The sequence below is a fragment of the Echeneis naucrates genome, chromosome 8, assembly GCF_900963305.1.
Source record: "Echeneis naucrates chromosome 8, fEcheNa1.1, whole genome shotgun sequence".
NCBI classification, from domain to species: Eukaryota; Metazoa; Chordata; class Actinopteri; order Carangiformes; family Echeneidae; genus Echeneis; species Echeneis naucrates.
This window is the reverse complement of record NC_042518.1, coordinates 16,210,841-16,238,220: the sequence shown is the minus strand read 5'-3', so window position 1 is coordinate 16,238,220 and position 27,380 is coordinate 16,210,841. Positions and strand designations below refer to the sequence as shown.

At 40.6% G+C, this 27,380-nt stretch overlaps 4 protein-coding genes across 7 annotated transcripts in view; all 4 read left to right on the top strand.

Annotated features, from left to right (window-relative positions):
- The first annotated feature begins 3,038 nt into the window (after positions 1–3,038).
- On the top strand, positions 3,039–5,079 carry LOC115047309 (pleckstrin homology domain-containing family F member 1-like). The gene is made up of 2 exons (XM_029508139.1): positions 3,039–3,300; positions 3,723–5,079. Exons 1-2 carry the CDS (start codon positions 3,057–3,059, stop codon positions 4,214–4,216), a joined length of 738 nt encoding a protein of 245 aa, XP_029363999.1. The 5' UTR covers positions 3,039–3,056; the 3' UTR covers positions 4,217–5,079.
- Positions 5,080–6,305: 1,226 nt separating this feature from the next.
- On the top strand, positions 6,306–12,177 carry wbp11 (WW domain binding protein 11). The gene is made up of 12 exons (XM_029508138.1): positions 6,306–6,469; positions 6,966–7,052; positions 7,184–7,215; positions 7,328–7,421; positions 7,728–7,924; positions 8,223–8,356; positions 8,461–8,627; positions 8,802–9,038; positions 9,706–9,831; positions 9,927–10,205; positions 10,311–10,496; positions 11,084–12,177. Exons 2-12 carry the CDS (start codon positions 6,989–6,991, stop codon positions 11,770–11,772), a joined length of 2,205 nt encoding a protein of 734 aa, XP_029363998.1. The 5' UTR covers positions 6,306–6,469; positions 6,966–6,988; the 3' UTR covers positions 11,773–12,177.
- Positions 12,178–12,612: 435 nt separating this feature from the next.
- On the top strand, positions 12,613–17,081 carry ddx47 (DEAD (Asp-Glu-Ala-Asp) box polypeptide 47). 2 transcript variants are annotated; one of them, XM_029508795.1, is made up of 12 exons: positions 12,613–12,749; positions 12,958–13,051; positions 13,316–13,504; positions 13,599–13,670; positions 14,208–14,326; positions 14,671–14,742; positions 14,892–15,008; positions 15,175–15,321; positions 15,867–16,004; positions 16,103–16,173; positions 16,353–16,482; positions 16,742–17,081. In XM_029508795.1, exons 1-12 carry the CDS (start codon positions 12,618–12,620, stop codon positions 16,907–16,909), a joined length of 1,449 nt encoding a protein of 482 aa, XP_029364655.1. In that variant the 5' UTR covers positions 12,613–12,617; the 3' UTR covers positions 16,910–17,081. The 2 variants fall into 2 exon arrangements, with proteins under 2 accessions (XP_029364655.1, XP_029364656.1); XM_029508796.1 differs by lacking the exon at positions 15,175–15,321.
- Positions 17,082–19,023: 1,942 nt separating this feature from the next.
- The window catches only part of LOC115048221 (myosin-10-like), a 44,492-nt gene continuing 36,135 nt past the window's right edge, over positions 19,024–27,380 (top strand). For 2 of the 3 annotated variants that reach the window (XM_029509573.1, XM_029509572.1), the window contains exons 1-2: positions 19,027–19,371; positions 25,334–25,490. In XM_029509573.1, coding sequence (XP_029365433.1) covers positions 19,027–19,371; positions 25,334–25,490 — 502 coding nt within the window. Of the gene's footprint in view, positions 19,372–25,333; positions 25,491–27,380 lie in introns of all 3 variants that reach the window. The other variant, XM_029509574.1, reaches the window with a different exon arrangement.

Sequence of the window (27,380 nt, the reverse complement as noted above, 5' to 3'; positions counted from 1 at the left end):
TGAAAATATCAAGCTATTATCCTTGCTTTTGAATAAGCCAAATATTGGTCTTTTAAATTTATTAATAATCAACAAAAAATAATAGTAATAATAATTTTTATTATTATAGACTAAAACAAGATAAAAGGGATATAATGAAATTAAATAATTATTAAATAGTAAAAAAAAAATATATATGCATATATGTAAAGTAGAAGGCCAAACTAAAACTTCTAATTTTAGAAACAGTTAAAGGTTAAAGGTTTTCAAATCAAACCAAATCAAATCAGATTTATTTGTATAGCGCCAAATCATATCAAAGTTACATCAAGGCACTTTACATATAGAACAGGTCTAGACCAAACTCTATAAAATGGTTTAGGCAGGAACATGATGTTAAATGGAGTTAGTGGAGAGGATGCTGTAGTATGGAATTTATGAGGATAAGGGAGCAGCAGGTGTTGCAGGAACATGGGATGGCACTGAGTCACCACCTGCAGGATGAGGACAGGGACAGAGACTTCAGGAAAACATGGTTAGTAAATGTAGTACACATAGAAGAGGAGCCTGATAACTGAACGATCTGCCTCCAGATTTACTCTTGGAGACTCTAGGAACCACAAGTAAACCTCCATCTAGAGAGCGGAGTGGCCTGCTAGGACAGGAAGGAACTATGAGCTCTCTGAGATATGATGGAGCTTGGCCATTAAGAGCTTTATACGTTAAAAGAAGGATTTTGAATTCTACTCTGTATTTTACTGGCTGCCAATGAAGAGCAGCTAACACAGGAGAGATGTGATCTCTTTTCCTTGTTCCTGTGAATATTTATGCAGCAGCGTTCTGAATCAACTGTATGATTGTAAACATTATTGTCAGTGAAAGGTCATCAGTGAAAAATTTCTAAATTCCTATTCAACTTCAACTGTGCTATTTTAAGGTTGGTATGCAACATAGTAATCTAGTCAGACAAGTCTATGACACCCTAAATGCAGTAAAAAATAACGTTCCATATTACTAAGTTTACCGTACGTTTATCTTGTTTCTTTACACATGCAATAAATAAAAAAATGAATAACAATGCATGAAATTATGACAAGATAGAGAATAATATAATAAAAGACAAATAAAAATAATCACACAAAGAAAATCAAATCATCCATCCATCCTCTGCTTTTCCGTTTCCAGGTCTCAGTGGATGCTGGAGCCAATCCCAGCTCACTCTGGGTGAGGGGCGGGGTCAGCCTGGACAGGTCACCAGTCCATCACAGGGCCAACACACAGAGACAGACAGAGACCAACAACCACTCACACTCACACTCAGACCTACAGACAATTTAGAGTCACCAGTTAGCCCAAACATGATGTCTTTGCATGGTGGGAGGAAAACGGAGTACCCGGAGGAAACCTAAGCAGGGGTGGGGAGATAAAAACTCAGCACAGAAAGGCCCCAGGCCAGGGAACCGAACTCACAACCTTCTTATTGTGGGGCAACAGCACTAACAACTATGCCTCTGTGCTGCCCAAAAACAAATCATGTGTATTTGCATTTATTTAATTTGCATAAAACGACCAATTACTCAGATATGTGAACTGAACACAAAAAATGACTGTTGTGTCTTTTGGTCTGACACCACAACTACGTTTGAAACTAAAAATGGAGCCACAGAGGCTAATCTTTTGTTTAGAGAAACAGGAACTTTTTGCTAGTTGCTAAGATAAGTTAAACAGGTGCTGCTGGTGCTTTATTCATTCATCTTCAAGCGTTTCCGGGTCACAGGGAGGGGCTGGAGCCAATCCCAGCTCACTCTGGATAAGGGTGGGGTCACCAGTTCATCACAGGGCCAACACACAGAGACAGACAGAGACCAACAACCAGCTGGTGCTATATATTGACTGCAAATATATGAGAACAGCATTAATCCTCTAATCTTAAAATATCAAACTATATGGGTATGTTTTCCTATACAACATTTATTCAAGAGAAAAATGTATCAGCTGTCATTTACTTATTAGGAATTCCATTTCTGTGAACATTTTATTTATTTATTTCCTCAAAACAGTAAAATCTCCTTACCCCACCCATTGGAGTTCCCCTTGCTTTTTATATTGTTAAACCACCAAACACTGTGTTACTGTTCACCGAAATGTCACTGAGGATTGCTGTTTGTATCATTTTGATCAATGATGACACATAGTGTTTGGCTGTGAACTGAAGCCACAGGTACACAATAGAACGGCACTGTCTACAAGAAACTAATTTGAGTTGGCAGCGTGACACAGTTTTATGAAGCATTGTTCCCCCAGCTGTCAACTGAGCTAATCGACCAGTCTCACTGCATTCTATGTTGCAGAACATAATAACACTAAACCTTAAACACTATTTTACTTTATGTGGTCCCAATAGAACCAAAAGGAAATTTTGAACATAAGAAACATAAAACAGATAAATGACAGACATGCTTGGATAATATGATCAAAAAAAATTATTTATTTCTCTTTAAATGGCAAAGCAGCAAAGAACTTTGTGGAAATGCCAAATTTGCCAATAGAAAGTTACTTTATTTCATGTTCAATGTGTGATGCAGGAATATCATTCAATTAAATAAGATTAGCAATAAGCCCTTATTAACATAAACTATATTAAATTATTTCTAATAATAATAATGATATATATGGTTAAAAGCTATCTATTACAACCAAGTGTTGCATTCAATTAAACCCATCAACTATGATATAAGTCCAGAAGTAATGATAAAATAATGTCAATTTAATGTTGCTGTTGATCAATGTGTTGCTCATTTTAATTTGTGAAATGTCAGTCTGCAATAATGAATTGTAAAAATTATGATAGTTAAATAAATGTAGTGGATTAAAAAAAAACTAAAAAGCTCTCAAACTACTCACCACTACTTTGGTGCCAGATAAATATTTGCTCCAGACTATCCTTTTATTTCCTGTAATGTGTTTGTCAAACCTCTTTGCCAGAAAGCCCAGTGATGTCATCAGGAAAGACTTTTTAAATCAGCCTGCACTTGCTGTTGGCACATTGTTGAAGTCACAGTTGTGAGGTTGCCAGAATGGACCATTTAATGTTTCAGCAGGAGATCCAAAAGCGCATCCAAGCAGTGGAGAATTCTTTTGGCCCCTCGGGCCGGCCACTGTCCATTCCAGGTCGCATTCTGATGGGAGAGGGTCAGCTACTAAAGCAGGGTCGTCGGAAACCTCAGCTTAAGGTCTTCTTCCTCTTTAATGATGTGCTGGTGTACGGTAGCATCGTTGTTAGTGGCCGCTGGCACAAGAACCAGAAGATCATCCCTCTTGGTAAGCAGTTCAGGCATGTTGCACTGCATGGATTTGTTATTAATTTCTCCTAAATTTACTTGGTTTAGAGAATTGGACACATCTCACTGGGCCCAATCCAATGCTAAAAAACGTTTTAAAAAAAAAAAAAAAGATTAAGACAAATCAAAAGTACAGTTGGCCCCAGTTATTAAATAAACATTGTTTTACTCTTAATTCATATCAAGGCAGCTGGTGAACTGGACTATTTTTTCTACAGGTAGTAAGATTTTACTAAAAAACACATCTGCCATTGCTTTAGCTATTTTTATATATGTAATAACTTAAAAGCATTCAAACCTGAGAGTTGATGGCTAATTTCACATTTTAGCTGTGGATACCTTTTTCTTGGTAGGAAAACTTGGTGGGACTTAATTAATGTGCCATCATCTCTGTGATTTCAGAAGAAATTCAGCTGGAGGACATGAAGGATGGCATTCATCTGCGTAACCAGTGGCTCATCCGAACACCACGCAAATCCTTTTTTGTGTCCGCATCTTCATTTGAGGAGAAGCAAGCCTGGATCCATCATATTGAAGAGTGCCAGTCCAGGCTGCTGCAGGGGGGCGGCTGCCAGTCTGGCTCGACCTTTGCTGTTTCCTGGATTCCAGATGCAGCTGCCAACAAATGCATGCGCTGCTTTGGCAGGTTCACTGCAACCAACCGTCGACACCACTGCCGGAAATGTGGCTTTTTGGTCTGCAATTCATGCTCCAGGGTGCGAGAAGTGATACACCATATTCATCCCACTAAAAAGTTGAGAGTCTGCATGATCTGCCTCACAAGGAGGAAAGAAGTAATACCGTCTCACCAGAGGGGAGACAGCAGGTCAGAGAAGGAAGATGTGGCAAGCTCCAGCAATCAAAAGGGAATGATGCACAACCACGTTCCTAGTTGATAATTTAACTTTGTGGGCACACCCTGGACACCACAGAGAGAAACCACCTACAGACAATTTAGAGTCACCAATTAACCCAAATGTGTTAGAAAACCTATACAGGCACAGGGAGAACATACAAACTCCACTCAGAAAGGTCCCAGGCCACCAACCAAACCTGTGACCTTCTTATTGTGGGGCAACAGTGCTAGCCACTATGCCACTGTGCAGCCCAAAAAAGTGATGGGCTCCATATAACTAAGCATCATATTAAACTATGAAGTGTATTATAAGAAGGAGTAATGGGTTTATAAATGGACTCTGACCTGTAAATGTTGACACAAAGCTGTTTGTTAAATATAAAGTAAAAGCATACAGCTATCCCATCCATAAATAAATTTAAACCATGTCGCCTCTCTCATGTAAAAAGGTTGCTGTCAAAGAGTTTAGAGAAGAGCAGATTTTTTTTCAGTGTGATTTAATAATTATTCAAATGACAGTTCATACTTGGTATTTTACTTTGAAATTAGAAATGAATAATAAAGAGCAAGTAAAACATTGGTGAGATGATTTGAGTGTTGAGGTGGATGCACCAATATTACCTATTTTTTTCTTTCATTGATTCCAATGCATGCATTTAAGTTCAAGTTTGTCAATTCTGGGATTCTTCTTCACACATGATGCTTAAAATAATTTTAAAACTAAAGATCAATGTAAAACTTTTTTTTTAGGTTGAGTTTCAAGACGTTATTATTATTAGTATCCTAAACTTGTATTAGCAACAATACTACTTCAATCAGTTATAGAGATTTGGATTTATAAACACAGACTTGGTAAGTATGTGTTTAAATACATAAGTAATGATGCAAAAGCTTTTTCTCACAACCTTAATGGCCCACAGTGAAATGGTGAGAAATTGGAAGAAGGGTTTTACGAAGTTACATGTAATTATATTTAATTAACTTGCAACTATAAATAGCCTTCCCTCACAAATAATAGCGATTAATCAGTGTTTCTTAAGATGGGCCTGAAGTGAAAAAAGTAAATAAATACCTAAAAAATTGCACATGTGCATACATACACTGCTGTAAATGTGCCTAATCATGGGTGAGACCTTAACTGGAAGTTATGTCAAACCTGTTTGTCTTCTACTCTGACAGGACATGGAAAAAACACCCTACTGTGTGGTTTATTTTGCCTTTTCCAAAAACTTGTTATGTAGCATGAAACTAGATCCATTAGCCTGTTGAGGCATTTTTTTTATCTTAGTTACATCACATCAGCAACTTATCACACAGAGACACATCAGTGATTGCCATAAAGGCAAACTGAAGAGGGTTAAACTGCTATATGCTATGTTAAAACAGACTATTGCATATAAAAAATATTAAATGAAGGATAAGGCAGAGGGTCAAAATTGTGCTTTTGAAGTGAATTGAATCCTGTGATCTTCTTAATACTCTTAATACATTAAGTTATTATTTTTAAGCAGTGAGACAGAGTCCATTGAATAACTTTAATTTGTCTCTTTATTTTCTCTCTAATACCTGAGATGATCATGATTGCATTAGTGCAGTCAGAGCTGCAGTCACAGCCACCTTGCTCAACAATGTTGTGACTTGCAAGTGACCTCAGAGAAAGTTATTTCTCTTATAATGTTAAACCTGAAAAACGTAGACAAGCACTGTTCCTTTGTGAAAAATATAGTACTGATACTTTCTTAACTTAAGGGGTAAACCTTGTTATCTTGGTTGGCTTGTTATTTGTTTTCGTTACATCTTGACATCTTCTTTTTTCAAAGAATAAATGTCAGGTTAGGGTTAGCTCTGTGATCATTGGTTTAACTTGATGCTCAGTACTGAAGTTACTTACTGTGACCATCAGAGGTCAGGCTACCAAACGTAGAGAGAATGGAAAAAACTGCCAGACAAACTGGTGCTAACAATCAATAGCACCAAGATATGTACATATCTTCATAAACTTTGATACAAAGATATTAAATCCAGATCTAGCATATCTCTCTTTTTTTTTTGTTTTGTTTAAATTGGGAATCCTTTCAGCCAACTTTTGTCTCGTTTTGATGACGTCGAACTAGCGTCTTCCGCTCTTACCTGCAGCAGTAAACATGGCGAATGCTAACGAAGTAGTTGTCCGTATTAAACCCTGAGGTCTTTTGATTTCAATTTCAGGGCCTAAGCACTACACTTTGAACGTTTGTTTTCCAGAGGATCGTGGGTAGGGCGTTTCACTCTCCAAATTTTATTTCAATAAAAGGTAAGGCCAGGGTTCACCTTTGTGCTTTTATTAGCGCTAACGCGGCCCGAGATACAAGTGTATGCTAACGTCCCGAGCTAACTGTACAGCCAAATGCAGCATGAGCAGCTAATGTTTAGATATCTGTCCCTGGGAGCGATGTAATGTTTGTTCAACCCTCAAACATCCACAGCCATATCTAATAACTGTAAAGTTGAGTTTATGTGTTTGTATGTGACTCGTTGACAGTCAGGCTTATGTTAATATGTTCGCCAGCATTAGCTTAACGGTCATACCAAGAAAAGTGTGCATTGCTGTTCACGTTTTTAACTTTACTTCTACATTCGAGATGGCTACATCGACCAACGCACACAAACGTGAAATAAATGGTTCAACAAATAACCAGTATCTGCAGTTGACTAAATGCAACCGAACATACTTATAAAGGTGCTTCTTTAACATTGACGTAAATGTATGTATGAATTGGAATCTGACTTACCTTCATTTGTCCCAACAGGGTGAAGGAGGCGCACCAGCAAAATGGGGCGACGTTCAACTTCCTCCACCAAGAGTGGAAAGTTTATGAACCCCACCGACCAGGCTCGTAAGTACCGACCACTATGCAGAACCGATTGTCCCAAGATGATTGTCTTGATAGCTCCAGAGGAATTACTCTTAATATATCGCTAGCCAATCTTGGATCAATAACTAATGTGTTCTCTACCTCCATCACAGGAAAGGAAGCCAGGAAAAGGGAGTTAAAAAAGGTACCGTGATGTGGAGATATATATTTCACAGTTAATTTGGTATTTCCCCCTAAAGAATAGTCATATTACTGTATTTTTAACATGTTGCTTAATCTTGGAATAACCATGCTAGAACAAGAAGCAGAGAATGATGGTCAGAGCAGCGGTGTTGAAGATGAAGGACCCCAGACAGATCATCAGAGACATGGAAAAGCTGGATGAAATGGGTAAGAAGGCTGAATCCATTTTCCCATTGTCCTGGGATTTGGGCACAAATTGTGTTGGTCTTTACAATCTATAGTTAACTTATTGAATCAAGATCAATGTCTGTCTAAATCCTCAATTATAATGCTAATGCTTTCTGTTAATATGCTAACTGTGACACAGTTTAATACGGGTGTCTAATAAGATAAAATATAAAGTGATGACATTTTATGTCACAATGGCATGAGGGTAAATTCACTGTGATATCACAGTGTTTTTCCAAAATTTGGCTGGCTGGCTGATATTCAACACTTTAACAATCTCAACAGAATTCAACCCAGTCCAGCAGCCCCTGCTGAATGAGAAGGTGCTGAGGGACAAGAGGAAGAAGCTTCGTGAGACATTTGAACGCATCGTCCGCTTATATGAGAGAGAGAATCCTGATACCTACAAGGAGCTACGCAAATTGGAATTGGACTACGAGACCAAACGGGGGCAGCTGGCCCTCTATTTTGACTCAGTCAAGGTCTATTTATTATTCTGTCTGCATTTGCATTTGTGTTTTTATGCAGTGTAATTGTTTGGCTCGACCACGGCGATATGAAAATATTTGCTGGTATAAAGATCCATAATAATCAAACTTAAACATTCAGGCTTGATTAATTTTCATCTGTTTGGTTTAAAATATTAGAATAAATTAAATACATTTATTTAAATTAAAGGATGTTTTTGTGTATGTGTGTTGATGTGAAACTTCACATCATAGTTATCTTTCAGGGCTTGACTCTGTTTATTAAGTTGTATCTCCTATGTCCTCTTTATAGAATGCAGAGTCTGTGGAGGTTGATAGCATCCCTTTACCAGATATGCCCCATGCCCCCTCCAATATCCACATTCAAGACATCCCACTGCCAGGGGCCCAGCCTCCCTCCATACTAAAGAAGAGTTCCACTTTTGGGTAGGTCATGAGCAGAAAATGTTTAAGGTTTTGCCGCTCGGTATATGATGCTGTTGTGTTATAATGTCTCACTGAGGCAATTTTCCTTTTTCTATATTTCTCAGTAAAGGACCTCTCTCTGCATCCTCCGGACCAGTGATGGCAACAATGCCTGGTGTCCCACGTTTACCCCCAGGGAAAAAGCCCCCTGGCCCTCCACCTGGGCCCCCACCTCCACAGGTCTTGGCATTGTATGGCATTCCTGCTCGACGAGGTTATGGTGCAGATTCTGGTAACGCACAAATTGTTCCATCAATCCCAGAAACGCTGTTTCTAATCATTAATCTCCTTTTTTGATAATAATATGAGCACTGCTAATAATAATATTACTTTTAAAGTTGTGTTGCTGCTTACATTTACTTCTCTAGGTTTTAGCTCATTTTACTCATTTGTGCCCTACAAACAGAGCCTTCCATTCCTGGTTTAGACAAGGACTCTGCGATGGAATTTGGAAGAGATCGGGATAGTGGTAGTGAGAGCGACAGAGATCGGGAGGATGTAGATGATGATGACAGCGACTCTGAAGAGGACAGTGAAGAAGAGAGGGATGAAGCAGGGGACGGTGACCAGAGAATGAGTGTGGAGAGGCAGGATGATGAGAGGGAAAGAGAGGAGGATAGAAACAGAAATGAAAGGCATGCTGGTGAGTATCTCGTTCTTGACTTGAGTTTATGTATAACTGACTGATTTGGCAAACGGCAATTATGAAACAGTTCCAAATTCTTTTCTTCTTTTCTGAAAAATACTTCTACCATAATTTCCAGACTATAGAGCCCACCTGAATATAAGCTGCACCCGCTAAATTTAAAAACAGTTTCGTACATATATGGACCGCACTTGTTTATAAGTCGCAGGTGTCGGAAATATGGGAAGAAATGGCATATGGCAGGAATTATGTTACACAGAAAGATTTTGCCTTTTCGCCAGATCGATCGACTTTAACTTGAAAGCTACATCATATGCATTGCTTTGTGTGTTTTCCATGATAAGGGTGTGTGCATGAAGCGGAAGATAAATGACTGATCTGAAGAATTTAGTGTGGGTGCGTTTATTTTAATTCGAACAATTTCATTGGTCCACTGTGACCTGTTTGGTAATTTCCTTGGTCTGATGTGACCCTAAATGTATTTGCGGTATGAAGCTCGTTACCCATAAAAATCCATAAATTAGCCACATAGTTGTTCAAGCTGCAGGGTTCAAAGCTGTAAAAACAGTAGCGTCTTATAATCCAGAAATTACGGTAATTAGAATTTGTGCTCATATACTAATATATAACTTTTGATTAATAATTTTATGTCCAAATGTTTTAGGTCGCAGTGTACGATTTGCAGATATGCCTCCAGAGGCACCCCGTGAAGGAAAGAGGAAGAAAAAGAGACTGGTGAAGAAAACCAAAGCCATCACCCCTCTACAGGCCATGATGTTAAGGATGGCAGGTAGCCCAGTGAAATAATGTTACTGTTGTACATAAGTTATCATAATTTGATTTCTTTTTTTGATGATGTAACTTGGTTTTATTTCTTTTCTTCAGGTCAGTCAGTTCCTGAAGAGGAGGAAGAAGAAGTAGAGGAGGAATACACAGATGAATCAGACAGCTCCGACATTGAGGACAGGGGACCACCTGGGGACAACCAATCCCACCTCATGGTCAATCAGCGTTTACCCCCTCCGCCTGGGCCAGTAGGACAGCAAGGACCTCCTCACATGCAAGGGCCACCAATGACTGGTCCTCCACCCCTGGGTCCACCCCCAGCTCCTCCAATGAGGCCTCCTGGTCCACCTTCTGGCCCACCGCCTGGCCCACCACCCGGTTAGATCAAGGAATAATTTGCCTACCTGATATTTTAAGGATCTGCTTGTACTCATTCAGATGTACACCATGCATCATTTATTATACTCATTGTCTCATCTCCAGGGGCTCCGCCATTCTTGAGACCCCCTGGTATGCCTGGAGGCATGAGGGGTCCAATGCCTCGTCTTCTGCCTCCTGGACCTCCACCAGGTAGACCCCCTGGCCCACCACCAGGACCCCCTCCTGGCCTTCCTCCAGGCCCACCACCCCGTGGACCCCCTCCCAGACTACCACCCCCAGCACCACCAGGTAGGCATAAGTGTGTTCACAGGATATGAAAGGAGATATCTCATTGTGCATGCACATATGTATTACACTGTAGATGAAGTGGAAAACTGTGTGTGTATATGTATTCATATACTTCTGAGTGCATGGACATGTCTGAAAGAACATCATATAACGTTGCTGAAAAATGTGCATTTTAATTTTAAATGCCATTGCTGCTCAAATGAGAAACTAAATCATTAAAATTCCGATGTGTGTGTTTGTGTGTATGTAATCATACTATAATGTATTAACAGAAATGAAAAAGTTTAACTTTACAATGACCAATATGAAGGAGACTTGTCTACCTGATAGTGATATGATGAGTGTTTTTGGTTGAATGGTGGTCTCACAGAGTGGAGCTCCCTCCCTCTGGGGAATCATGTTTGACATGTGCTAACAATTATTTGTAGGGAGCACAAATCTGGACAAAAGCCAAGTTATTTGTTATTTAATGACATCTAATGCAGTGTACCACTAACATGTTTCTTTTTATCACCAAAATCAAAAGTCACCACTGGGTAAAACGAGAAACACTCATCAAAATGCATCTCTTTTATGTCTCTTTACAGGTATTCCACCACCTCCCCCAAGAGCAGGAGGGCCCCCGCGTCCACTTGCCCCACCACTCTCTCTCTTCCCACCCCCTCTCAACTCCAACGTTCTCAGTGCTCCTCCCAACATTGTCCAGCGCCAAAAGGGCTCAGCATCTAGCCAGGACAATTCACAGAGCAACATACCACCCCCTGCCATGCCTATGCGACCAGGTGTCATGCAGATGCCCCCGCCACCAGGAACGGCTGCCGCTTCCACAGGCAACAATCCTGGTGGCAATCTTCCTGGCCACCACCACACAGCCACTATTGAAAAACGGGCAAATATTACCTCTGTCGCAGCTGCAGGAGGCAGTATGGCAGGAGGTGCTGGTTCTGGTGGGGCCACCATATCTGCCAAACCTCAGATTATCAATCCAAAAGCAGAAGTTACCCGCTTTGTGCCCACCGCACTAAGGGTGCGTAGGGATAGGAGTGGAGCAATGCTTGGGGCAGCAACAGGCCCTCTGGATAAAGCAGGAGGTGGTGTTGCAGGAAGGAGGGGAGATGAAGGTATTGGAGGAGGACAGGCACAGAAGCAACAAGCAGCATCTGGTCAAATGGGCTTGGTCAACCCAGCTCAGATGGGTGCTGTGTCTCATCCCAGTATGAAGACTAAGGACCAGGTGTATGAAGCCTTTATGAGAGAGATGGAGGGACTCCTCTGAAACATGAAAGGGTGGGAAATTGGGCACTCTATACCACAGGAGTGTGTTGGTTTTCCATTTTCTTTGCAGAGTAATAGAGATAGCTGTCTGAATATTATTTGTTGTATCGAGAGATAACGTACAAGTGGAAACGTTGAAATTGGTTACTATTCCATTTCACTCAATACCGAATCATCACTGACTATCAGATGTTATGTTGTATTTTTTTATCTGCTAGTAACAATTTGTTATTTGGCTCAACCACAAATAGGCAATTTTGTATTATTTTAATGTTATCTCTTCATTTTATGAGTTATCCTTCCTAAACGTGTTGGAGCCCAAACAAAAGTGTGGAGTTTGTGTCAGCCAATGACAAAGTACATGTTTGAAACTGTTTCAACTGCAACTAAATAAATACTGAAGAAACTGTTTTACAAAATGTGTGATGTAGTAAATGAAACTATGTAGGTAAAAAATTGTCCACATAAGTGGATAACTGGATGTTATATATCCAGTCAGCAATTTGCTTAAAAAAAAAAAAAAAAAAAAAAACCCAAAACATTTATTTATTAATTTCCACATAATTTGGAACCAGTTAAATCAATGTTAATCTGTATAGCATTTTTATACAGATGAGCAACATAAAGTGCTTCACAATTTCAAAAGAAAAAAAAAGAAGCCCCAGAAGGAACACAGAAAATATTTCTAGCTAAGTATTAACATTCTTTGAGGTATATTTAATGTAGATAACGTTTAAAATAGTAAAACGTATTAAAACTACAATTCCCATCAACTCCTGCACAGGCCACTTCTCTCTTCCGCATCTGCGCATTGCCGAGCTGACGACACGTTGGGGTAAAAACAGCATGGCGGACGACAGCGAGAGGAGCGTGCAGCCAAACACAGATGAAACACTCGAAGGTTCGAGCAGTGATGATGATGATCACAGTGGAAATAACGGCGAAAACGATGAGACGGTGAAGACCTTCAAGGACCTGGTGAGTCCGTCTCACAGGGAGCGAAGAAGAAAGCGTACCATGGCAACATATAGGCACCAACTTCGGAATTTGTGTTAGCTCAAGCATGCTAATTTCTTCTGTAATCATTATTGTTAAGTAATAAAATCTGCCTGGCGTTATTGATAGTCGGCAGCACATCATCAACAGCATCTTGCAGTGGTCTGTCTGGTTTCTTTGCCGGTGACAGGGTGTTACCGAGGTCCTCTGTGAGGCGTGCGATCAGCTGGGATGGAAGAGTCCAACCAAGATTCAGATAGAAGCCATACCAGTCGCCCTGCAAGGTGAGAAACAACAGCAGCGCTCCTCTGTGTTCTGGTCCCACTAAAGAGTGTTGCTTCAGTATGTATATGCACCACAGCAAGCATTTTCCCCTAATGTGAAGTGTTACAGTAAAGTACATAAGTGCCATCCATAATCCACCACAAAATTTGCCCGATTCACATGATCAGATAGGATATAAACTGTATTTTATCGCTTTAAAAAATTGAATGACTTACTCTCCACCAGTTATATGAACTTTTTATTGCCCCTTTCTTACTCTACAGGGAAGGATGTCATTGGTTTGGCAGAGACTGGTTCAGGAAAGACAGGCGCCTTTGCTCTGCCAATCCTCCAGTCACTACTGGCCTCGCCACAGAGGCTTCACACCCTTGTCCTCACTCCCACCAGAGAGTTGGCATTTCAGATCTCTGAGCAGTTTGAGGCCTTGGGCTCCAGCATTGGTGTAAAGTGTGGTATGTGTCCTTTCACTAAAGGTTAGCTGATCTGCAGTGATGTGGAAGATTTGCTGCACCTCTGTACCTAAAACCTTTCTCATTTGTGTTGCAGCGGTTGTAGTTGGTGGAATTGATATGATGTCCCAGTCTTTGGTTTTGGCCAAGAAACCACACATTGTTATTGGTAAGCCTAAAAGTGAAACTGCAATCAGTTTTATTTTTACATGGATTATAAACATGTTAATCAGTTATTTTCTTTGTGAGCATGTATTTGTGGACAGACACTAAATGTGTACTGTTAAATTATTACATTGTAAATTAATGCCATTGTTTATTTTTTCCCATTTGTTTGTTGTATTTTCCACTTTCAGTGTATTTTCTACACAAAGACATGAAAAGTTTAATTTTTATCTCAAATATATATTTTTTTCTTCATCCGTTTACTTACTTTGTTATTTTCAAGGCACCCACGATATTGTTAAAAAAAGCAAGGACATTCCTTTTATCTTAATATCATCAATGGTTCATCATTACTGAGAAAAGTATTAAAAATATATATATAAAAATACTCTTATTTACTTAAATCACCAATAAGGCACAGACATTGTCCATATAACTCAAATATCAAATCGTTAATTTACTGCCTATATTGTCATGTTTAATGAATTGATATTCATTAGTTTGTTGTAGTGACTAATAAGCCTTAAATATGTGTTTATAGCCACACCTGGTCGGTTAATAGACCACCTGGAGAACACTAAAGGCTTCTCCCTACGAGCTCTGAAGTTCCTGGTCATGGACGAAGCCGACAGAATCCTCAACATGGACTTTGAGACTGAGGTCAGTATTCAGACCGTTAGCATCAGACAATAGCTAAACTCAAACTCACATTGGGTCTTGATCTTTGATTTCCCTCAGTACAACAGTGTCCAATTTAACAAAAGCAAATAAAATTTTGGGGAAAGTTTTGTTCACATATTTGGATTCTGTAATAACATTAATGTTTTGTGATATCTTTGAAGTTGTATGTGTTTTGACTCCTCTAGTAAACAAAAAGATTCTATTGGGCTTTGTCGATGGAAAGCAACCTTAACCTGGAATGCTGAAAGAAAAATAATGCAATATCTGACACATTGAAGCTTTTTTTAAAACTCTGCTTTCAATTATGCTTCTATTTCTTCCAGGTGGATAAAATCTTGAAGGTGATTCCTAGAGAAAGACGGACCTTTTTGTTCTCAGCGACCATGACTAAAAAGGTAGACAAACATTTAAGCAATCCTGCAAAGGGTTTGCGGTCTTGCTATGTTCTGTGTAAATTATTGCAGGCACAGCACAGTAACCCAGAAATCTCATGAGATGGTTTTCAAGAGTTGTCGTGCACTGAGATTCTTTAAATTGTTCATAGGTTCAGAAACTACAGAGAGCAGCTCTGAAAGATCCTGTAAAGTGCGCGGTATCTACGAAATACTCTACAGTTGACAAACTGCAGCAATATTACATCTTCATCCCTTCCAAGTACAAGGTGGGTCACACATAAACACACCTTCCCTTTCCCTTCTAAGTTGTTATTACTCAGACTTATGTTGCAAGAAGTCATACCCTGCCTGGCACAGCACCAAAATAAACCTCAGCTGGAGTATACAGTATTTTTAATTTCATAACACCTTCTTGTGGTTGTTTGGCGGCAGGACTGTTACCTGGTGTCCATCCTCAACGAGTTGGCTGGTAACTCATTCATCATTTTCTGCAGCACGTGTAACAATGCCCAGCGGGTGGCACTGTTGTTAAGGAACCTTGGCATCACTGCTATCCCTCTTCATGGCCAGATGAGTCAGGTAGACCTTCAGACAATTAAGAGCCTGACACACAGTGTTTCCGCATCATGTTGAAACCTGTTGGCTTTAAAAACTTTATTCTATATAATTTAATATAATTATACAATCATCTATTTTTCTCTTTGTTCACTGATGCTGAGTCTAGTTTGTGGATCATTTTAAAACATTAACAGATGATTGTAGATGCATATAATTTTCCAATATGTTTATTTTAGACAACATTTCTCATTTTGTCAAAGCAGATCTCAACATCTTTTGTCATAGGTATTCACTGATACTTTCCTGAAAACGATGCACAATGCATCTAATGTGCTTTACTTTTTTCATCCACAATTGTGGATCAAATTGGTTTGGCTCAATTGGGCCTGGACCCTCTTTTAATTGTATCATAAACGAATTATGTTTGCAAAAATTATGCATGTATGTGCTGTAGGTAAATATGCATGAATATCAACAGTGATAAAAGCTTCTCTGTATAGTCTTTTGCTGTCTATATACTGTAATGCTGTATTAACCCTCTGTGTCGTCTTCCCTCTTTCGGTCAGAATAAACGTCTAGGAGCACTGAACAAGTTCAAGTCCAAGTCTCGATCAGTTTTACTGGCAACTGATGTGGCATCCAGAGGACTGGACATTCCTCATGTTGACTGTGTCATTAACTATGACATCCCAACTCACTCTAAGGTAGCTTGGTGCTTAGAAACCTTTAGCCACTTAATGTAGTTATTTCAATGTTTTCACTGATTGTACCGATTTCACCTGGATCTATCTGCACTTTATAGGACTACATCCATAGAGTTGGCCGAACAGCCAGAGCAGGCCGGTCTGGGAAATCCATTACGTTTGTTACTCAGTAAGATTAAATTTGACTACTTACTGAATATTTCTATGTACATGCTTTTCTAAATAATTTTGACTTCCTTAATAAATTTGTGTTATTTTGTTGCTCAGATGTGCTTGTTTTTTCCCAAGTACCAATATTTATGCCATAACAAGTTGACTGTAATAAAATGATTGATCTGTTTATCGTAGGTATGATGTGGAGCTCTTCCAGCGAATCGAAACCCTAATTGGCAAAAAACTTCCTGCCTTCCCTACCCAGGAGGAGGAAGTGATGATGCTGGTAGAGAGGGTGAGCGAGGCTCAGCGATTTGCCAAGCTGGTAAGTCATATTAACCTTGTCAACACTTTTTAGATAAAATAAACTTGTATCAAGTAATTGTCATATAATACTATCAGAAAATATCTTCTTTTCAGCTTCTTTTGATTTTAATTTCTTCTGCAAGAAAATGGTTGTTTTTTTTTTTTATTATTTGGACTTTCTGAATGTGAAGAAACATAGAGGTCAAAGGAGTTAAGTAATGGATGAAAGGGTAAATATAGTTAACTTACCATAATAAGTCATTAACCTTTGTCCTTAGGAAATGAAGGAACAAGGTGAGAAAAGAAAAAGGCACAAAGGAGGAGATGGAGATGAAGATGATAGTGAACAAGCAAGTGGAGTGAGGAAGAGAGTCAAAGGGGGAGCAGGAGGAAGAGGAGGGGGGAAGAAGAACAGGGGTGGTGGTGCTTGGAGGGGGGGCCGCTGAAGTCGCCACTGTTAACAAGACTGTACATAACCACAATATGCAATGCCTCTCCTGTTTTTGGTGTAAAACTTGATTATGATGTTTGCCAGCATTTACTATGAAAGCAAACTGCTATTTAATTACAGAAAACATGTTTTCCATCCCCTTTTTCTAATAAAATGCCAATGCAAAAACAAAAGCTTGTGTAAGTGGGCTCTGATGTATGTTTGCCTGAGTTATGTTGTGCATCAGCCTGCTGTTGTGGCTTTCAGACACATGAGGGAGGTGTTTCAGTTTACAGCAGGAGGAGAATGAAGACTTCATCTGTGACATCTGAAAGGATGTAATTCTCGTTTTCCTCGAGTAATATTTTGCTTAGGACGAGGACCGGAGAAATCAGATGTGTACATGTTAAGCAGTGACAACGCATCTTATTTTGGTAGGTATTTGTAACCTGGGTGAGCAACAGTTGCAATGTCCGTAGTTTTTTCCATCCATGTCATTGGTTTGCAGCAAATTGGAGGGTTGGTTTCTGCCAGCCAATGGCGGAGAGGGGAGAGAGACGGACCGCAAAGCGAGGGGCCAATTGTGTCCACCCTGCACTGGGTAGGTGTGAGCAGTACGTAGATATTTGGGGGATAGATTTAATGAACGGTCCACAGCAGCACAAAGTCCCGACACCAACGCGTGTGAATGCGTTCGCTCCTGAGTCCAAACAGACCGCAGTGCATCACCAGGCGCCCCGCATCCCTCCTCAGGTGAATCCCCAGAGCCAGCGTCCCGGTGCGGAGCGTCGATCTGCGCGGTGCCTTTCTATGTGAGTGCAGTCCGTCGCCGTAGGCGGGAGCAGCAGCGGTCAAGTGTGCCCGGGTTAGGAGGGGCCCCAGTGTGGAGGCAGCGCCGTGCAGTGGCGCATACCGAAGCCCCAATACATGCCTGCCTCTCCGCTGTGTGCGGCTGCTAGTTGTTTGTTGAGATCGGACGGCTCGGTGAACGGGATCATTCCGCTGCTTTGCTAACTCAACCGGGTGAGTACCGTTGCTGTTTATTTGTTGTTATCCACCGCGAGGAGCGCGCGCCTGCCGGACGTCGGATGGAGCAGCCGATCAGCCTCCTGGATGATGGAGGTCCCTGAGGAAACTTAGTCCTCATGGCTGTTGTGAGTTAGGAGCCCCGCTTTGAACGAGTAATAAATCCTGTACGTTTTTTTTATCACCTGGATAGACGTAAGTGGGGAAGTACTGAAAATCATAGTAGTCAGCAGAAGTGCCGTCCAATGCGTTAAGCTAGCTTTAAAAAGACATTTCTCTTTCGGCTTAAAAAAAAAAAATCCTCACGTTGACGTTAAATGTTTTTTTCTTCCTAACTGTGCCTTTCTTTAACGGGGCCTCAGCTTTCTCACATTACATCTTCTGTCAGGTTACCAAACCACATCAGCCCATGAGCTGCAGATATTAGCTAAATATGAGAGCGCAGGACGCGAGCTGGAAGTTTCGCCTCCTGCCTGTGCTCTTCTGGGGGCTCGCCAGTGCGCAGTCATCGTATGTGTTGTGTAAGCCCGGTCTCCACGGACAAGTGCAGGTTGTCCATGTTATCGGGGCACAGGGCTGCCGTCAGCTCCAACAGAGGGACCGTTAGGGACGAGCCATGCTCGGCTGTAAGCTACGCAGTATGCGCATTGTCATTTTTGCGGACCCATTCAGTGAGAGGTCATCCGAACCTGGCGGCTTGTTGGGAAACCGGAATGTGTTCATGCGTTCAAAACAAGCCCCTCTGTGCGTTAGTCATCTGCTGGACTCGTCTTACTTACCTGTATATTACTCATTCACACATTGAATTGATGTATGCTCATTCAGTCGGTCACACAGAAAGGATATTTTTATTAATAGTGTGATTTGTCATACATTTACTTAAGCTGTTTATAGTTATAGTTGGAGTGGCAAAATATTAGGAGGCCTCTAATAATGACTAAACAAAAGTAAAACAACCATCCCTTATTGAGTACACGTAGATGAGAATCCATAGGACATTTCGCTAACAGCATTGTTTGTGATATTTTGGAGTGTGTGCTGTAATACCCATTCCTGCACCTCTGTCTTTTCCAGGTGGCCACGTTGCTCTGGTAAACTCCAGAAAAGATGTCTCATCGGAGTGGGCAAGAGGACCCAGAACGCTACCTGTTTGTGGACCGGGCTGTAGTTTACAACCCAGCCACACAGGCTGACTGGACAGCCAAAAAGCTGGTGTGGGTCCCCTCGGAGCGCCATGGCTTCGAGGCAGCCAGTATTCGAGAGGAGCGCGGTGAGGAGGTGCTGGTGGAGCTGGCCGAGAACGGGAAGAAGGTGGTCATCAACAAGGATGACATCCAGAAGATGAACCCGCCCAAGTTTAGCAAGGTGGAGGACATGGCTGAGCTCACCTGCTTGAATGAGGCGTCTGTGCTGCACAATCTGAAAGATCGCTACTACTCTGGACTCATATATGTGAGTGACTTTTTCACTTGGACCCTATACAACCTGTGTTTTTGTAACCGTTTCTAGTTGCCACTCTAGAGAATGACTGACCTTAAACTCATAGATCCCTTGGTTCTCACAACGATAAACTGAATATCACCTCTGGCTGATATAATTGCAAAATGATTCAAAGCATTCTTCAACTTGAATGCGTTCCAGTCTTAACCTTAAACTGTTTTTCTAATGCAGTATTACATTTATCCTTGAGGGCGTTCAACTTTTTCCATTTCAGTGTGAATCCCGACCACACACACACACACACACACACATTTGCACACAGAATGAGTGACAGATGTCTGTCGTGTTTTAACCATTGCCAGACTTTTCCCTCCCCTGGGTCACTTTTCAAGTGCCCCTGTGTTACAGATTGTTACCTCCCCCATGGTTTCTGTCTCACCTCTGCCAAATGCAGGCCTCATCTATAAACACTGCTGTTTTCAGTTTGTTTGTCTTGCTCTGTGCTCCTACTGGTGAGCCTTATTTGATCACAGGGATGACTTGACCGCTCTGTGGTCCGTGGGTTAGGGTTAGTCCCGCTGTGTAAAACTAAACACATTTGGCCCAGAATGTGCTGTAACAGCGAATCACTTAAATGATCTTATATGAATTCCATAAGACCCTTATTTCTGCATCCATGTGGCAGTACAAGAGTGTCTTTAATTTATTTAATTGTAGAAATGAAAAAAAAAAAAGGCAACAAAACTTTAACTTGTGTCATAATGAAGCATGAGATTATTTTCTTTTCTAATTTCATAATTATATGTAACACATATGGACTTGCCATAGACAAACGTCACTACAAAGCCACTGTCCCCATAATCCAATTTCACTACACATGGAACTGCTCTGTGATGTTCTAGTTATGATCTTGACCCATTTAGTGACATGTTTTCCAGGAATAGTATATGGGTTGGCTACCAACTGAGAGCGTCTGCTTCAAAGACCGCATGAGTGGTGCACTTATATTCTTGAAAAACATAATGAAACATCACCATTGATTATTGGGTGAAGTAAATCCCCCTTACAGGTCTTTCAAATCAGCAGTATGTGTTTCAGTGCTACCAAAGGTTACAGTGGGAATTGAATGAAATAGGGAAGAGGATATAGTCATTTGTCAATAGTAAAATGGAAGAACATTTATGTTCTTGTGGATTCTTCTTTGTTTTGTCTGTCATTCCATCATGTGATAGTCTCTGCTTTTCACTGGAGATTTGGCTTCAGAGCTTGTTAATGTGCCCTTTGGCTAAGAAAATTTGAAAACTTGTGTTGGCTTTTGATCAGGAAAAGAATTTTCCCATTTATGTCTTTCTTTTAAGACGAAATCCCCCTTGTTCGAAACTGTTTGCAATGTGTTTGCTTACCCTCCCAGAGCTCCGCTAAATCCAAAGCAAGAATAGTATAATTGTTCCCCTCAGTCTGTGTTCTCAGTTGAGGTGGTTGGGAAAACATCCATATTTGAATCATAGTGTTGCACATCATACTTCTGCCAGACCCCTAAAATTTTATGCTGGTCCATTTCAACATTACCATTTCTGTGCAAGCATTTGACAGTCCAAAATTCACACCAATTCTATTTAAAAATGAAGACATATATGACCATGAAAAATACTATAAGAATTTACGTCACTTGCATATTTCACTGGCGGCCAAGCTTTGATCTCTTGGAATGTTATATCATTTGAATGGGAATTAGCTTGGTCTTCAAAATAAATATTCAAAATTAGACTCAGCATCTAGCAAACCAGTTGGCTTACTGGAATCATCAGCTATCACTATTAACACCATTTCACATCAAAACACTTTACAGTTTCACAGAAATAATTGCTAAACATGTGACCTTGTTCATCAATTCATTGCTTTTCCATTTCTGGGTCACAGGGGGTTCTGGACCCAATCCCAGCTCAGATGGGGAGAGGGCAGGGTACACCTGAACAGGTCATCAGTCCATTGCAGGGCCAACACACAGAGACAAACAACCACTCACACCTACAGGCAGTTTAGAGTCACTAATTAACTTCTTTGGACAGTGTGTCAAAACCCATGCAAATATGGGGAGAACATGCAAACTCCACACAGAAAGGCCCCAGGTGCGGGAACTGAACCCGCAACCTTCTTGTTGTGGTATAGGCGCACTAACCATTATGCTACCATGCTGCCAGTCTTGAGCTGTTTATTCCCAAAAATTGTAAGACTGTAGTTTTAGGCGTCTGGTCTATGTGCGATTACTTGTGCTTTTTGTGGCCCTTTGCCCAACTGATGGTTCCATCTGTGTGAAGTCAGTCAGTCGGCTGAGCCAACTCATTTATTGTAGCAGCTTTCTGTCTGTGAGGTGATGATTCACAAGCTAACCACAGAGCTACACACAAGGCTCCGCCACTCTAGTGTGGCTACAAGTGGGCCTTTGTGTCGTCAGATAAGCCTCAGCTGTCAGAAAGCCTCAGCATTCTTCCATGGCAAAAAGATTGTCCGTCTGTCTGTCTCCTGCTGCCCACCCGAGCTCTGCTGCTGCTCAGTGTCCGTCATATCTTCACTAACTCTGTTCCCTTTCTCACACTCCCTCTTCTCTGGCTCACTGACCATGAACATAAATGACATCTACTGTATTTCTTCCTTTCTTTCTTGCATCCTCACCTATTCTTGTTTCCTATTCTATCCTATCCACTGTTTGTGGATTTTTGTATTTTTGTATTTTGTAATTGAAATGCAAAGTATAAGTGAGCCAAGCTCAAAAGATGCACTAATACAATATTGAAGGACAAATATAAAAAAGAACAAAACACACATAGTCATCCAAATCTATGCTCATGGCCATGGACACAATTACAATTTAATTAAAGTTACATATAGTCTCTGAGGACACTTCAAAGACCCCAATGGAACCAATGATACTCTGTTTTTCATGTCAGTATGGTTGTGGAAAATAGTCAAATAACTGTTCACTGCCTTATTTCTAGATTGCAATATGATGTTTAAGCCAAAAGATGCGCTGCTTCGAAATGAAGTGAGAAAAACGTTACAATTTATTGTAGCTGGAGACAAAAACAGAATGTGTCCTGCTGGTGCTGATGTTATTTGATGCCATGCGCCTCAGTGAAGTGATGATATTTACACAGCCCAGTCTGAAGTATTTGTTGGCTTTTTTATGAAATCTCTAGATTGGAGTCTTGTCAAAGGAATGGTCAAGGTCTTCTCTTCCTCTGACAGATCAATGGCGCCGAGGCTGCCCATGCACCCAGAATGTCCTTTCCAGCCTATCCACGTAGACACACTGCCTGGCTAGTGTAAGATTTTAGACGGGGTCGGCTGTTGTGTCTGCTGTTGCCTGTGTGTTGCTCAGCTGTTACTAGGCCACGGCATCCTCTCCCCTGGATCTGATTTCACTGTGGAAATATCACCTTCTCTTTCCTGGACGAGGCCAGGCACAGCGATTTGGCAGGTGGCGCTGAGTTAGCCGTGTGCTCTGTTAACCGGCAACAGTGGCAACATGTTTTAAATGACATTCATCCTGTAGTGTGCCATTCAGACAATTCGTGGATGGGAAACAGCTTTAGCACAGCGTCAATCATGCAGAGAATATTTTGAGGAATTTTGGTTAATTTGTCAAAGAGTTTTGTCCGAACTGAACACCACCATTAAATTAAAGCACCAGTGTTATTTTAGAGGTCATATCTTACATAAGCAATCAATAAAAATAAAACCATAAATTCAAACAAAGATTGCCTATTCAGTGTATTTTTAACCAAATAGAACATATACACAGGCATGATGCAGCAAGTTACAATGCCCACCCTTTAGTTACATATCTTAGTATAGCAGAAATTAAAGAACAGGACAGAACTTCTTTTTATAGCTGCTCCTGCTTTCTGATAAGGGGGAATAAATTTTTCATTAGCTTCAAAAAAGAGACTGGGGAGTTAGAATTTCAGTCAGCTGACCCTTTCTCTCTTTGAGCTCTCCTCTCTTCAAGTTGTTAGCAATTCATGGGATGGCAGACAACACAGTTCAATTTTATTTCCACCTTTGCTTCTTGACTGGATTGGACCTTGGGGAGTTTTGTCAGCCGGATCTTTGCTCCACTCTTCATTCCTGTATCCTTCCTCTCCTCTATTAACCATTTTTTTTCCCCCCTGTGTCATTAAGTTTTCTCTATCAGCAGTTCAGAGCAACACTTGCTCAGTGCTTGATTTAGGGCCCTAACTAAGCTGTTAGATAATAGGCTGTATGCATCTTTTCTCTGGGGCCCCCCCATGAGTCCATGAGTGCTGAGTCACTCATGACAAAGTGTTTCCCTCTGGCTTTAATCAGGTTTTAATTATGAAGCAGATGTCTTGATGTTACCATATCTAAAATTACTTAAGGACAGTTTGATGGAATAGTAAATGCTTGGCTATTGGTGATGCTGTATTAAGATGTATAACAGAAGTGGGGCAGCAGAATAAACATCTCTTGAAACAATTAAAGCTCATTAAATCAGAGCTCCAGTCATTTATTAGTCTGTAGAGAACATGCTTTTTTTTATTAACTTCTGCAGCCATGTTGGTAGTCAAAAGAGAGGCTTACTCCTTTATAAATTTTTATTGGCATGGGAACCTTTCACATGGGAAGACTCTCTGTTTCCTTTTCAATGCAAATGCAAGTGCTTGTATGTTGTTGTTTGTGTGCAAGTGTTCTGTGTCAAGAAATGTCATTTGACAGTGTACATATGACCACAGAAGTAGACAGAACTGACAAACATGTGTTGGACCTTGAAACCAGCCATCTGCCTCTGATTCCCTTCCAGTTTACCAGGCGGATATTCCTCATCTCTGCATTCAATCATCAGTTAACATGTCTGTATATGATACAGTCATTTGTGGTTGAATCAATGTGTTTTTGTGTGATTGTAATAATCATCTGTTATGTTTTTTTTTTGTTTGTTTGCTTGTTTTTTAATATAGATTAGACATCTGTTACTAATGGACAAACTGATTTACAATTTTAGTAGAAACTTAATAAAGTGTCTTTGTATGTCTCTCATCTTTAAGATTAATAGTCTGTTTGTTACATGTGCAGGTAACTTTAGGTAAGCTTAATGTTCAACAGGTATGAACATTATGTTAGTGAAGTATTTGAGGTGCACATCTGTGTCGTCCTCCAGGGTTAGCCTAAACATGAAAGTCGTACGACTAGCAGCTCATTCCCGCTGTTGTCTATAGGAGGAATGCATAGCCCCTATAGCCCCTGCAGAATAAGAGAGAACCATTGCCCTGCTAGGGCCCCTCACAAATTCTTAGCTGCCGTGCTGCCTGGCATAGCTGAGAAGTGTTCATACCACACACATTCTCTGGGGAAACATCTTCAGGCTAATTACGCAGCCAAATGCAACACAAGTCCGAAAGTAGGTTAAATGTTTGCAGCGCAAGCCATTTGCCACAGCATGGGTCTGTATAATGTTCATTAACTGTTGTTTCACATTGTAAAATTCCTCACTAGGACTCTCAGGGGCCTTTTTTTTCCTTTTCCCATAAGTGACAAGAGTCTGTTCAGTATTTCATCAAGTTACCATTTCCTCACTTCCATCTGACTCTGAGTCAACCCCATCTCTATCATTGCTTGGATGATATAACTCTTAAAAAATGGCTAATGATTAATGACAGATCTTGCTACATGAATGCAACATGAGCAAAATGATTTAAAAAGCTGGAAAAGGTTATTGCTCGTATTAAATACAGGAAACATGAATTTTTTAGATGTTTTGCTTACAATCTCGTAGAAATGTGGTTGTAAAAATAATCTTGTTACGTCTGTTTAAAGCAGGATTAAATGAGTTTGTGTTGTGTTTCATAAAAATATGATGATATTGTTTTTAAGTGGCAGCATCATTTTATTTATCAACTTTGTTTTAATTCTCTGTTTGTCTGTTTTGTTTTGGTTTGTTTTTCTTAAATTGCAGACATACTCTGGCCTCTTCTGCGTGGTCATCAACCCATATAAGAACTTGCCCATCTATTCAGAGAACATCATTGAAATGTACAGAGGGAAGAAGAGGCATGAGATGCCGCCACACATCTATGCCATCTCTGAGTCAGCATATCGCTGCATGCTTCAAGGTATGATAGATAGATTTCTGTCTCTAAACTTTGTCATTTATCTGTCTTCTGCAATGATTAGCCTTCACTGTTTGATGTGCACAGGATTGTGAAAAGAGAGAATCTAAGTGGTATTAATAGGTGCAGTTAAGCTGGAAACTAGGGATCATTGTGTTTTTTTATACATTTTGGTGTGCATTTTGGTGTCTGTTTGCAGGGAGTTTAGCTCGCTTGCAGGCAACCTATGAATTGACTGCATAGTCCAGGAGATTAGTGTGTGAAGAAAATGTGTAAAGTGTGTGAAAGGTCACAAGGTCAGAGAAGATATGACTTCACTGATTATGTCTGAGAAGTCTATTTTCATGGCAGGAGGGTTAAATAGAACATTATGGTCTCGCCCTTCAGTTCCTCTCGAATGTTGTTTCACATTCAATGAATGCTCTTTTTTTAAAAAATGATTGCCAATGTTTTCATTGATGTGACTTTGCCATTCATTGTCTGTTCAACGTCTGAAGCTGCAGCTGTACAGCTCCAGAGTTCAGCTGTCTAAATGATGTTGCCATAGGCTCTCTGTTATTACATGCCCTCCGGCTGTGCTTTGGTCTCTGGTCTAAGCAGGCTGGATCTCCACTGGGCCCAGAGGTTTACTAGAGCCTTGTGAAGAGCACGTTCAGAGTGTGGACCATCTGTTTTGTGGGTGGTTGAGTGGCTAGCTCTCATGCCATGTTATCACAGTGTTTGGTTCTGACCTGAGACCGATCCTGCAAGGTCATTCCTCTCTCTCCCCATTACTTGTAGGCCTCTGCCAATTACTAGTTGGAGTAAAGGCATAAAAAATAATTTTCATAAGGAAAATGTTTCATGAAAAGTTTAGAACCTGAAGTTCTTAAGCCACTTCATTCATTTTCCTTTAGACCAAAGGTGATCTATTGCTCCTATAAAGCTTTGTATAGCTTTTGTTGTGCTAATCTTATGTTCCACACTAAATATAGCTTCATAGCTTTTCTCAGAATCACACACACACAGACACACACTTTCCCTCGTCCTATTATCACAATCTGGGATGTTTGTCTGGATATGGGACACCTCTCTTGTTTTCACTGACCTCCTTCTCTGTCACTGGTGTTCATTCTTTAGACCGCTGTCCCTCACAGGAGGCGGGCAGCCAGTGGAATGAGGTCATCACTGTCCCAGCTTTCCATACCATGCTATGCTAAATTCTACAAGCTGAGTCATTGTTGAATTGTCACAGGAGTCTGTTACTGAGTGCCGGGCTCCTGAGCAGGGGATGAGTGTCACCATGGATACTTGTTTGGGTGTACCTCTGTGTGTTATCAAAATAGCCTTTCCCTGGGATGTCAAATCAAGGTGTCACTTTTTGAGTGACAGTGTTTTAGCTGGCAGCAATGAGGGACTGTGTTTTGTGTGATATTGACTTAATGTCCTTCAGTCTGTTTGATACAGCCACTGTCCTGTTCAGGGTGAGAAAGCTGTGTAATTTGGTGCTCCAAAGCCACCACAAACTATTTATGGACTCCTACTATTTTATAATTGCTCTCTTTTTTCTCTTTGTGATTAGAGCAGCTGGCCTCACTCATTTTCACCTTTTTCTCCTCTTCACATAGCAGTTTGTTTAGTACATTCCTTTCTCTTTTCCTTTCTTTCAACCAGAATGCTCTGGCTTGGAAAACGTTGAAGATGAAAATTCCCCACATCCTCGAAGGCATTCCGGTTGCCTTTCACTTAACATGAAAAATACAAACCGCAGCTCAGCTGGAAACTTTGTGTTAACTCACTTTGTTTTGTTCCTTCTGTCTCCTGCTTTGATCAGGGGACACAGGAAGACAAGTGTGTGGATTGTCCACCTTCTCATCAGTCCTCCACGTCATGATACAGCCAGGGTTGCCATGG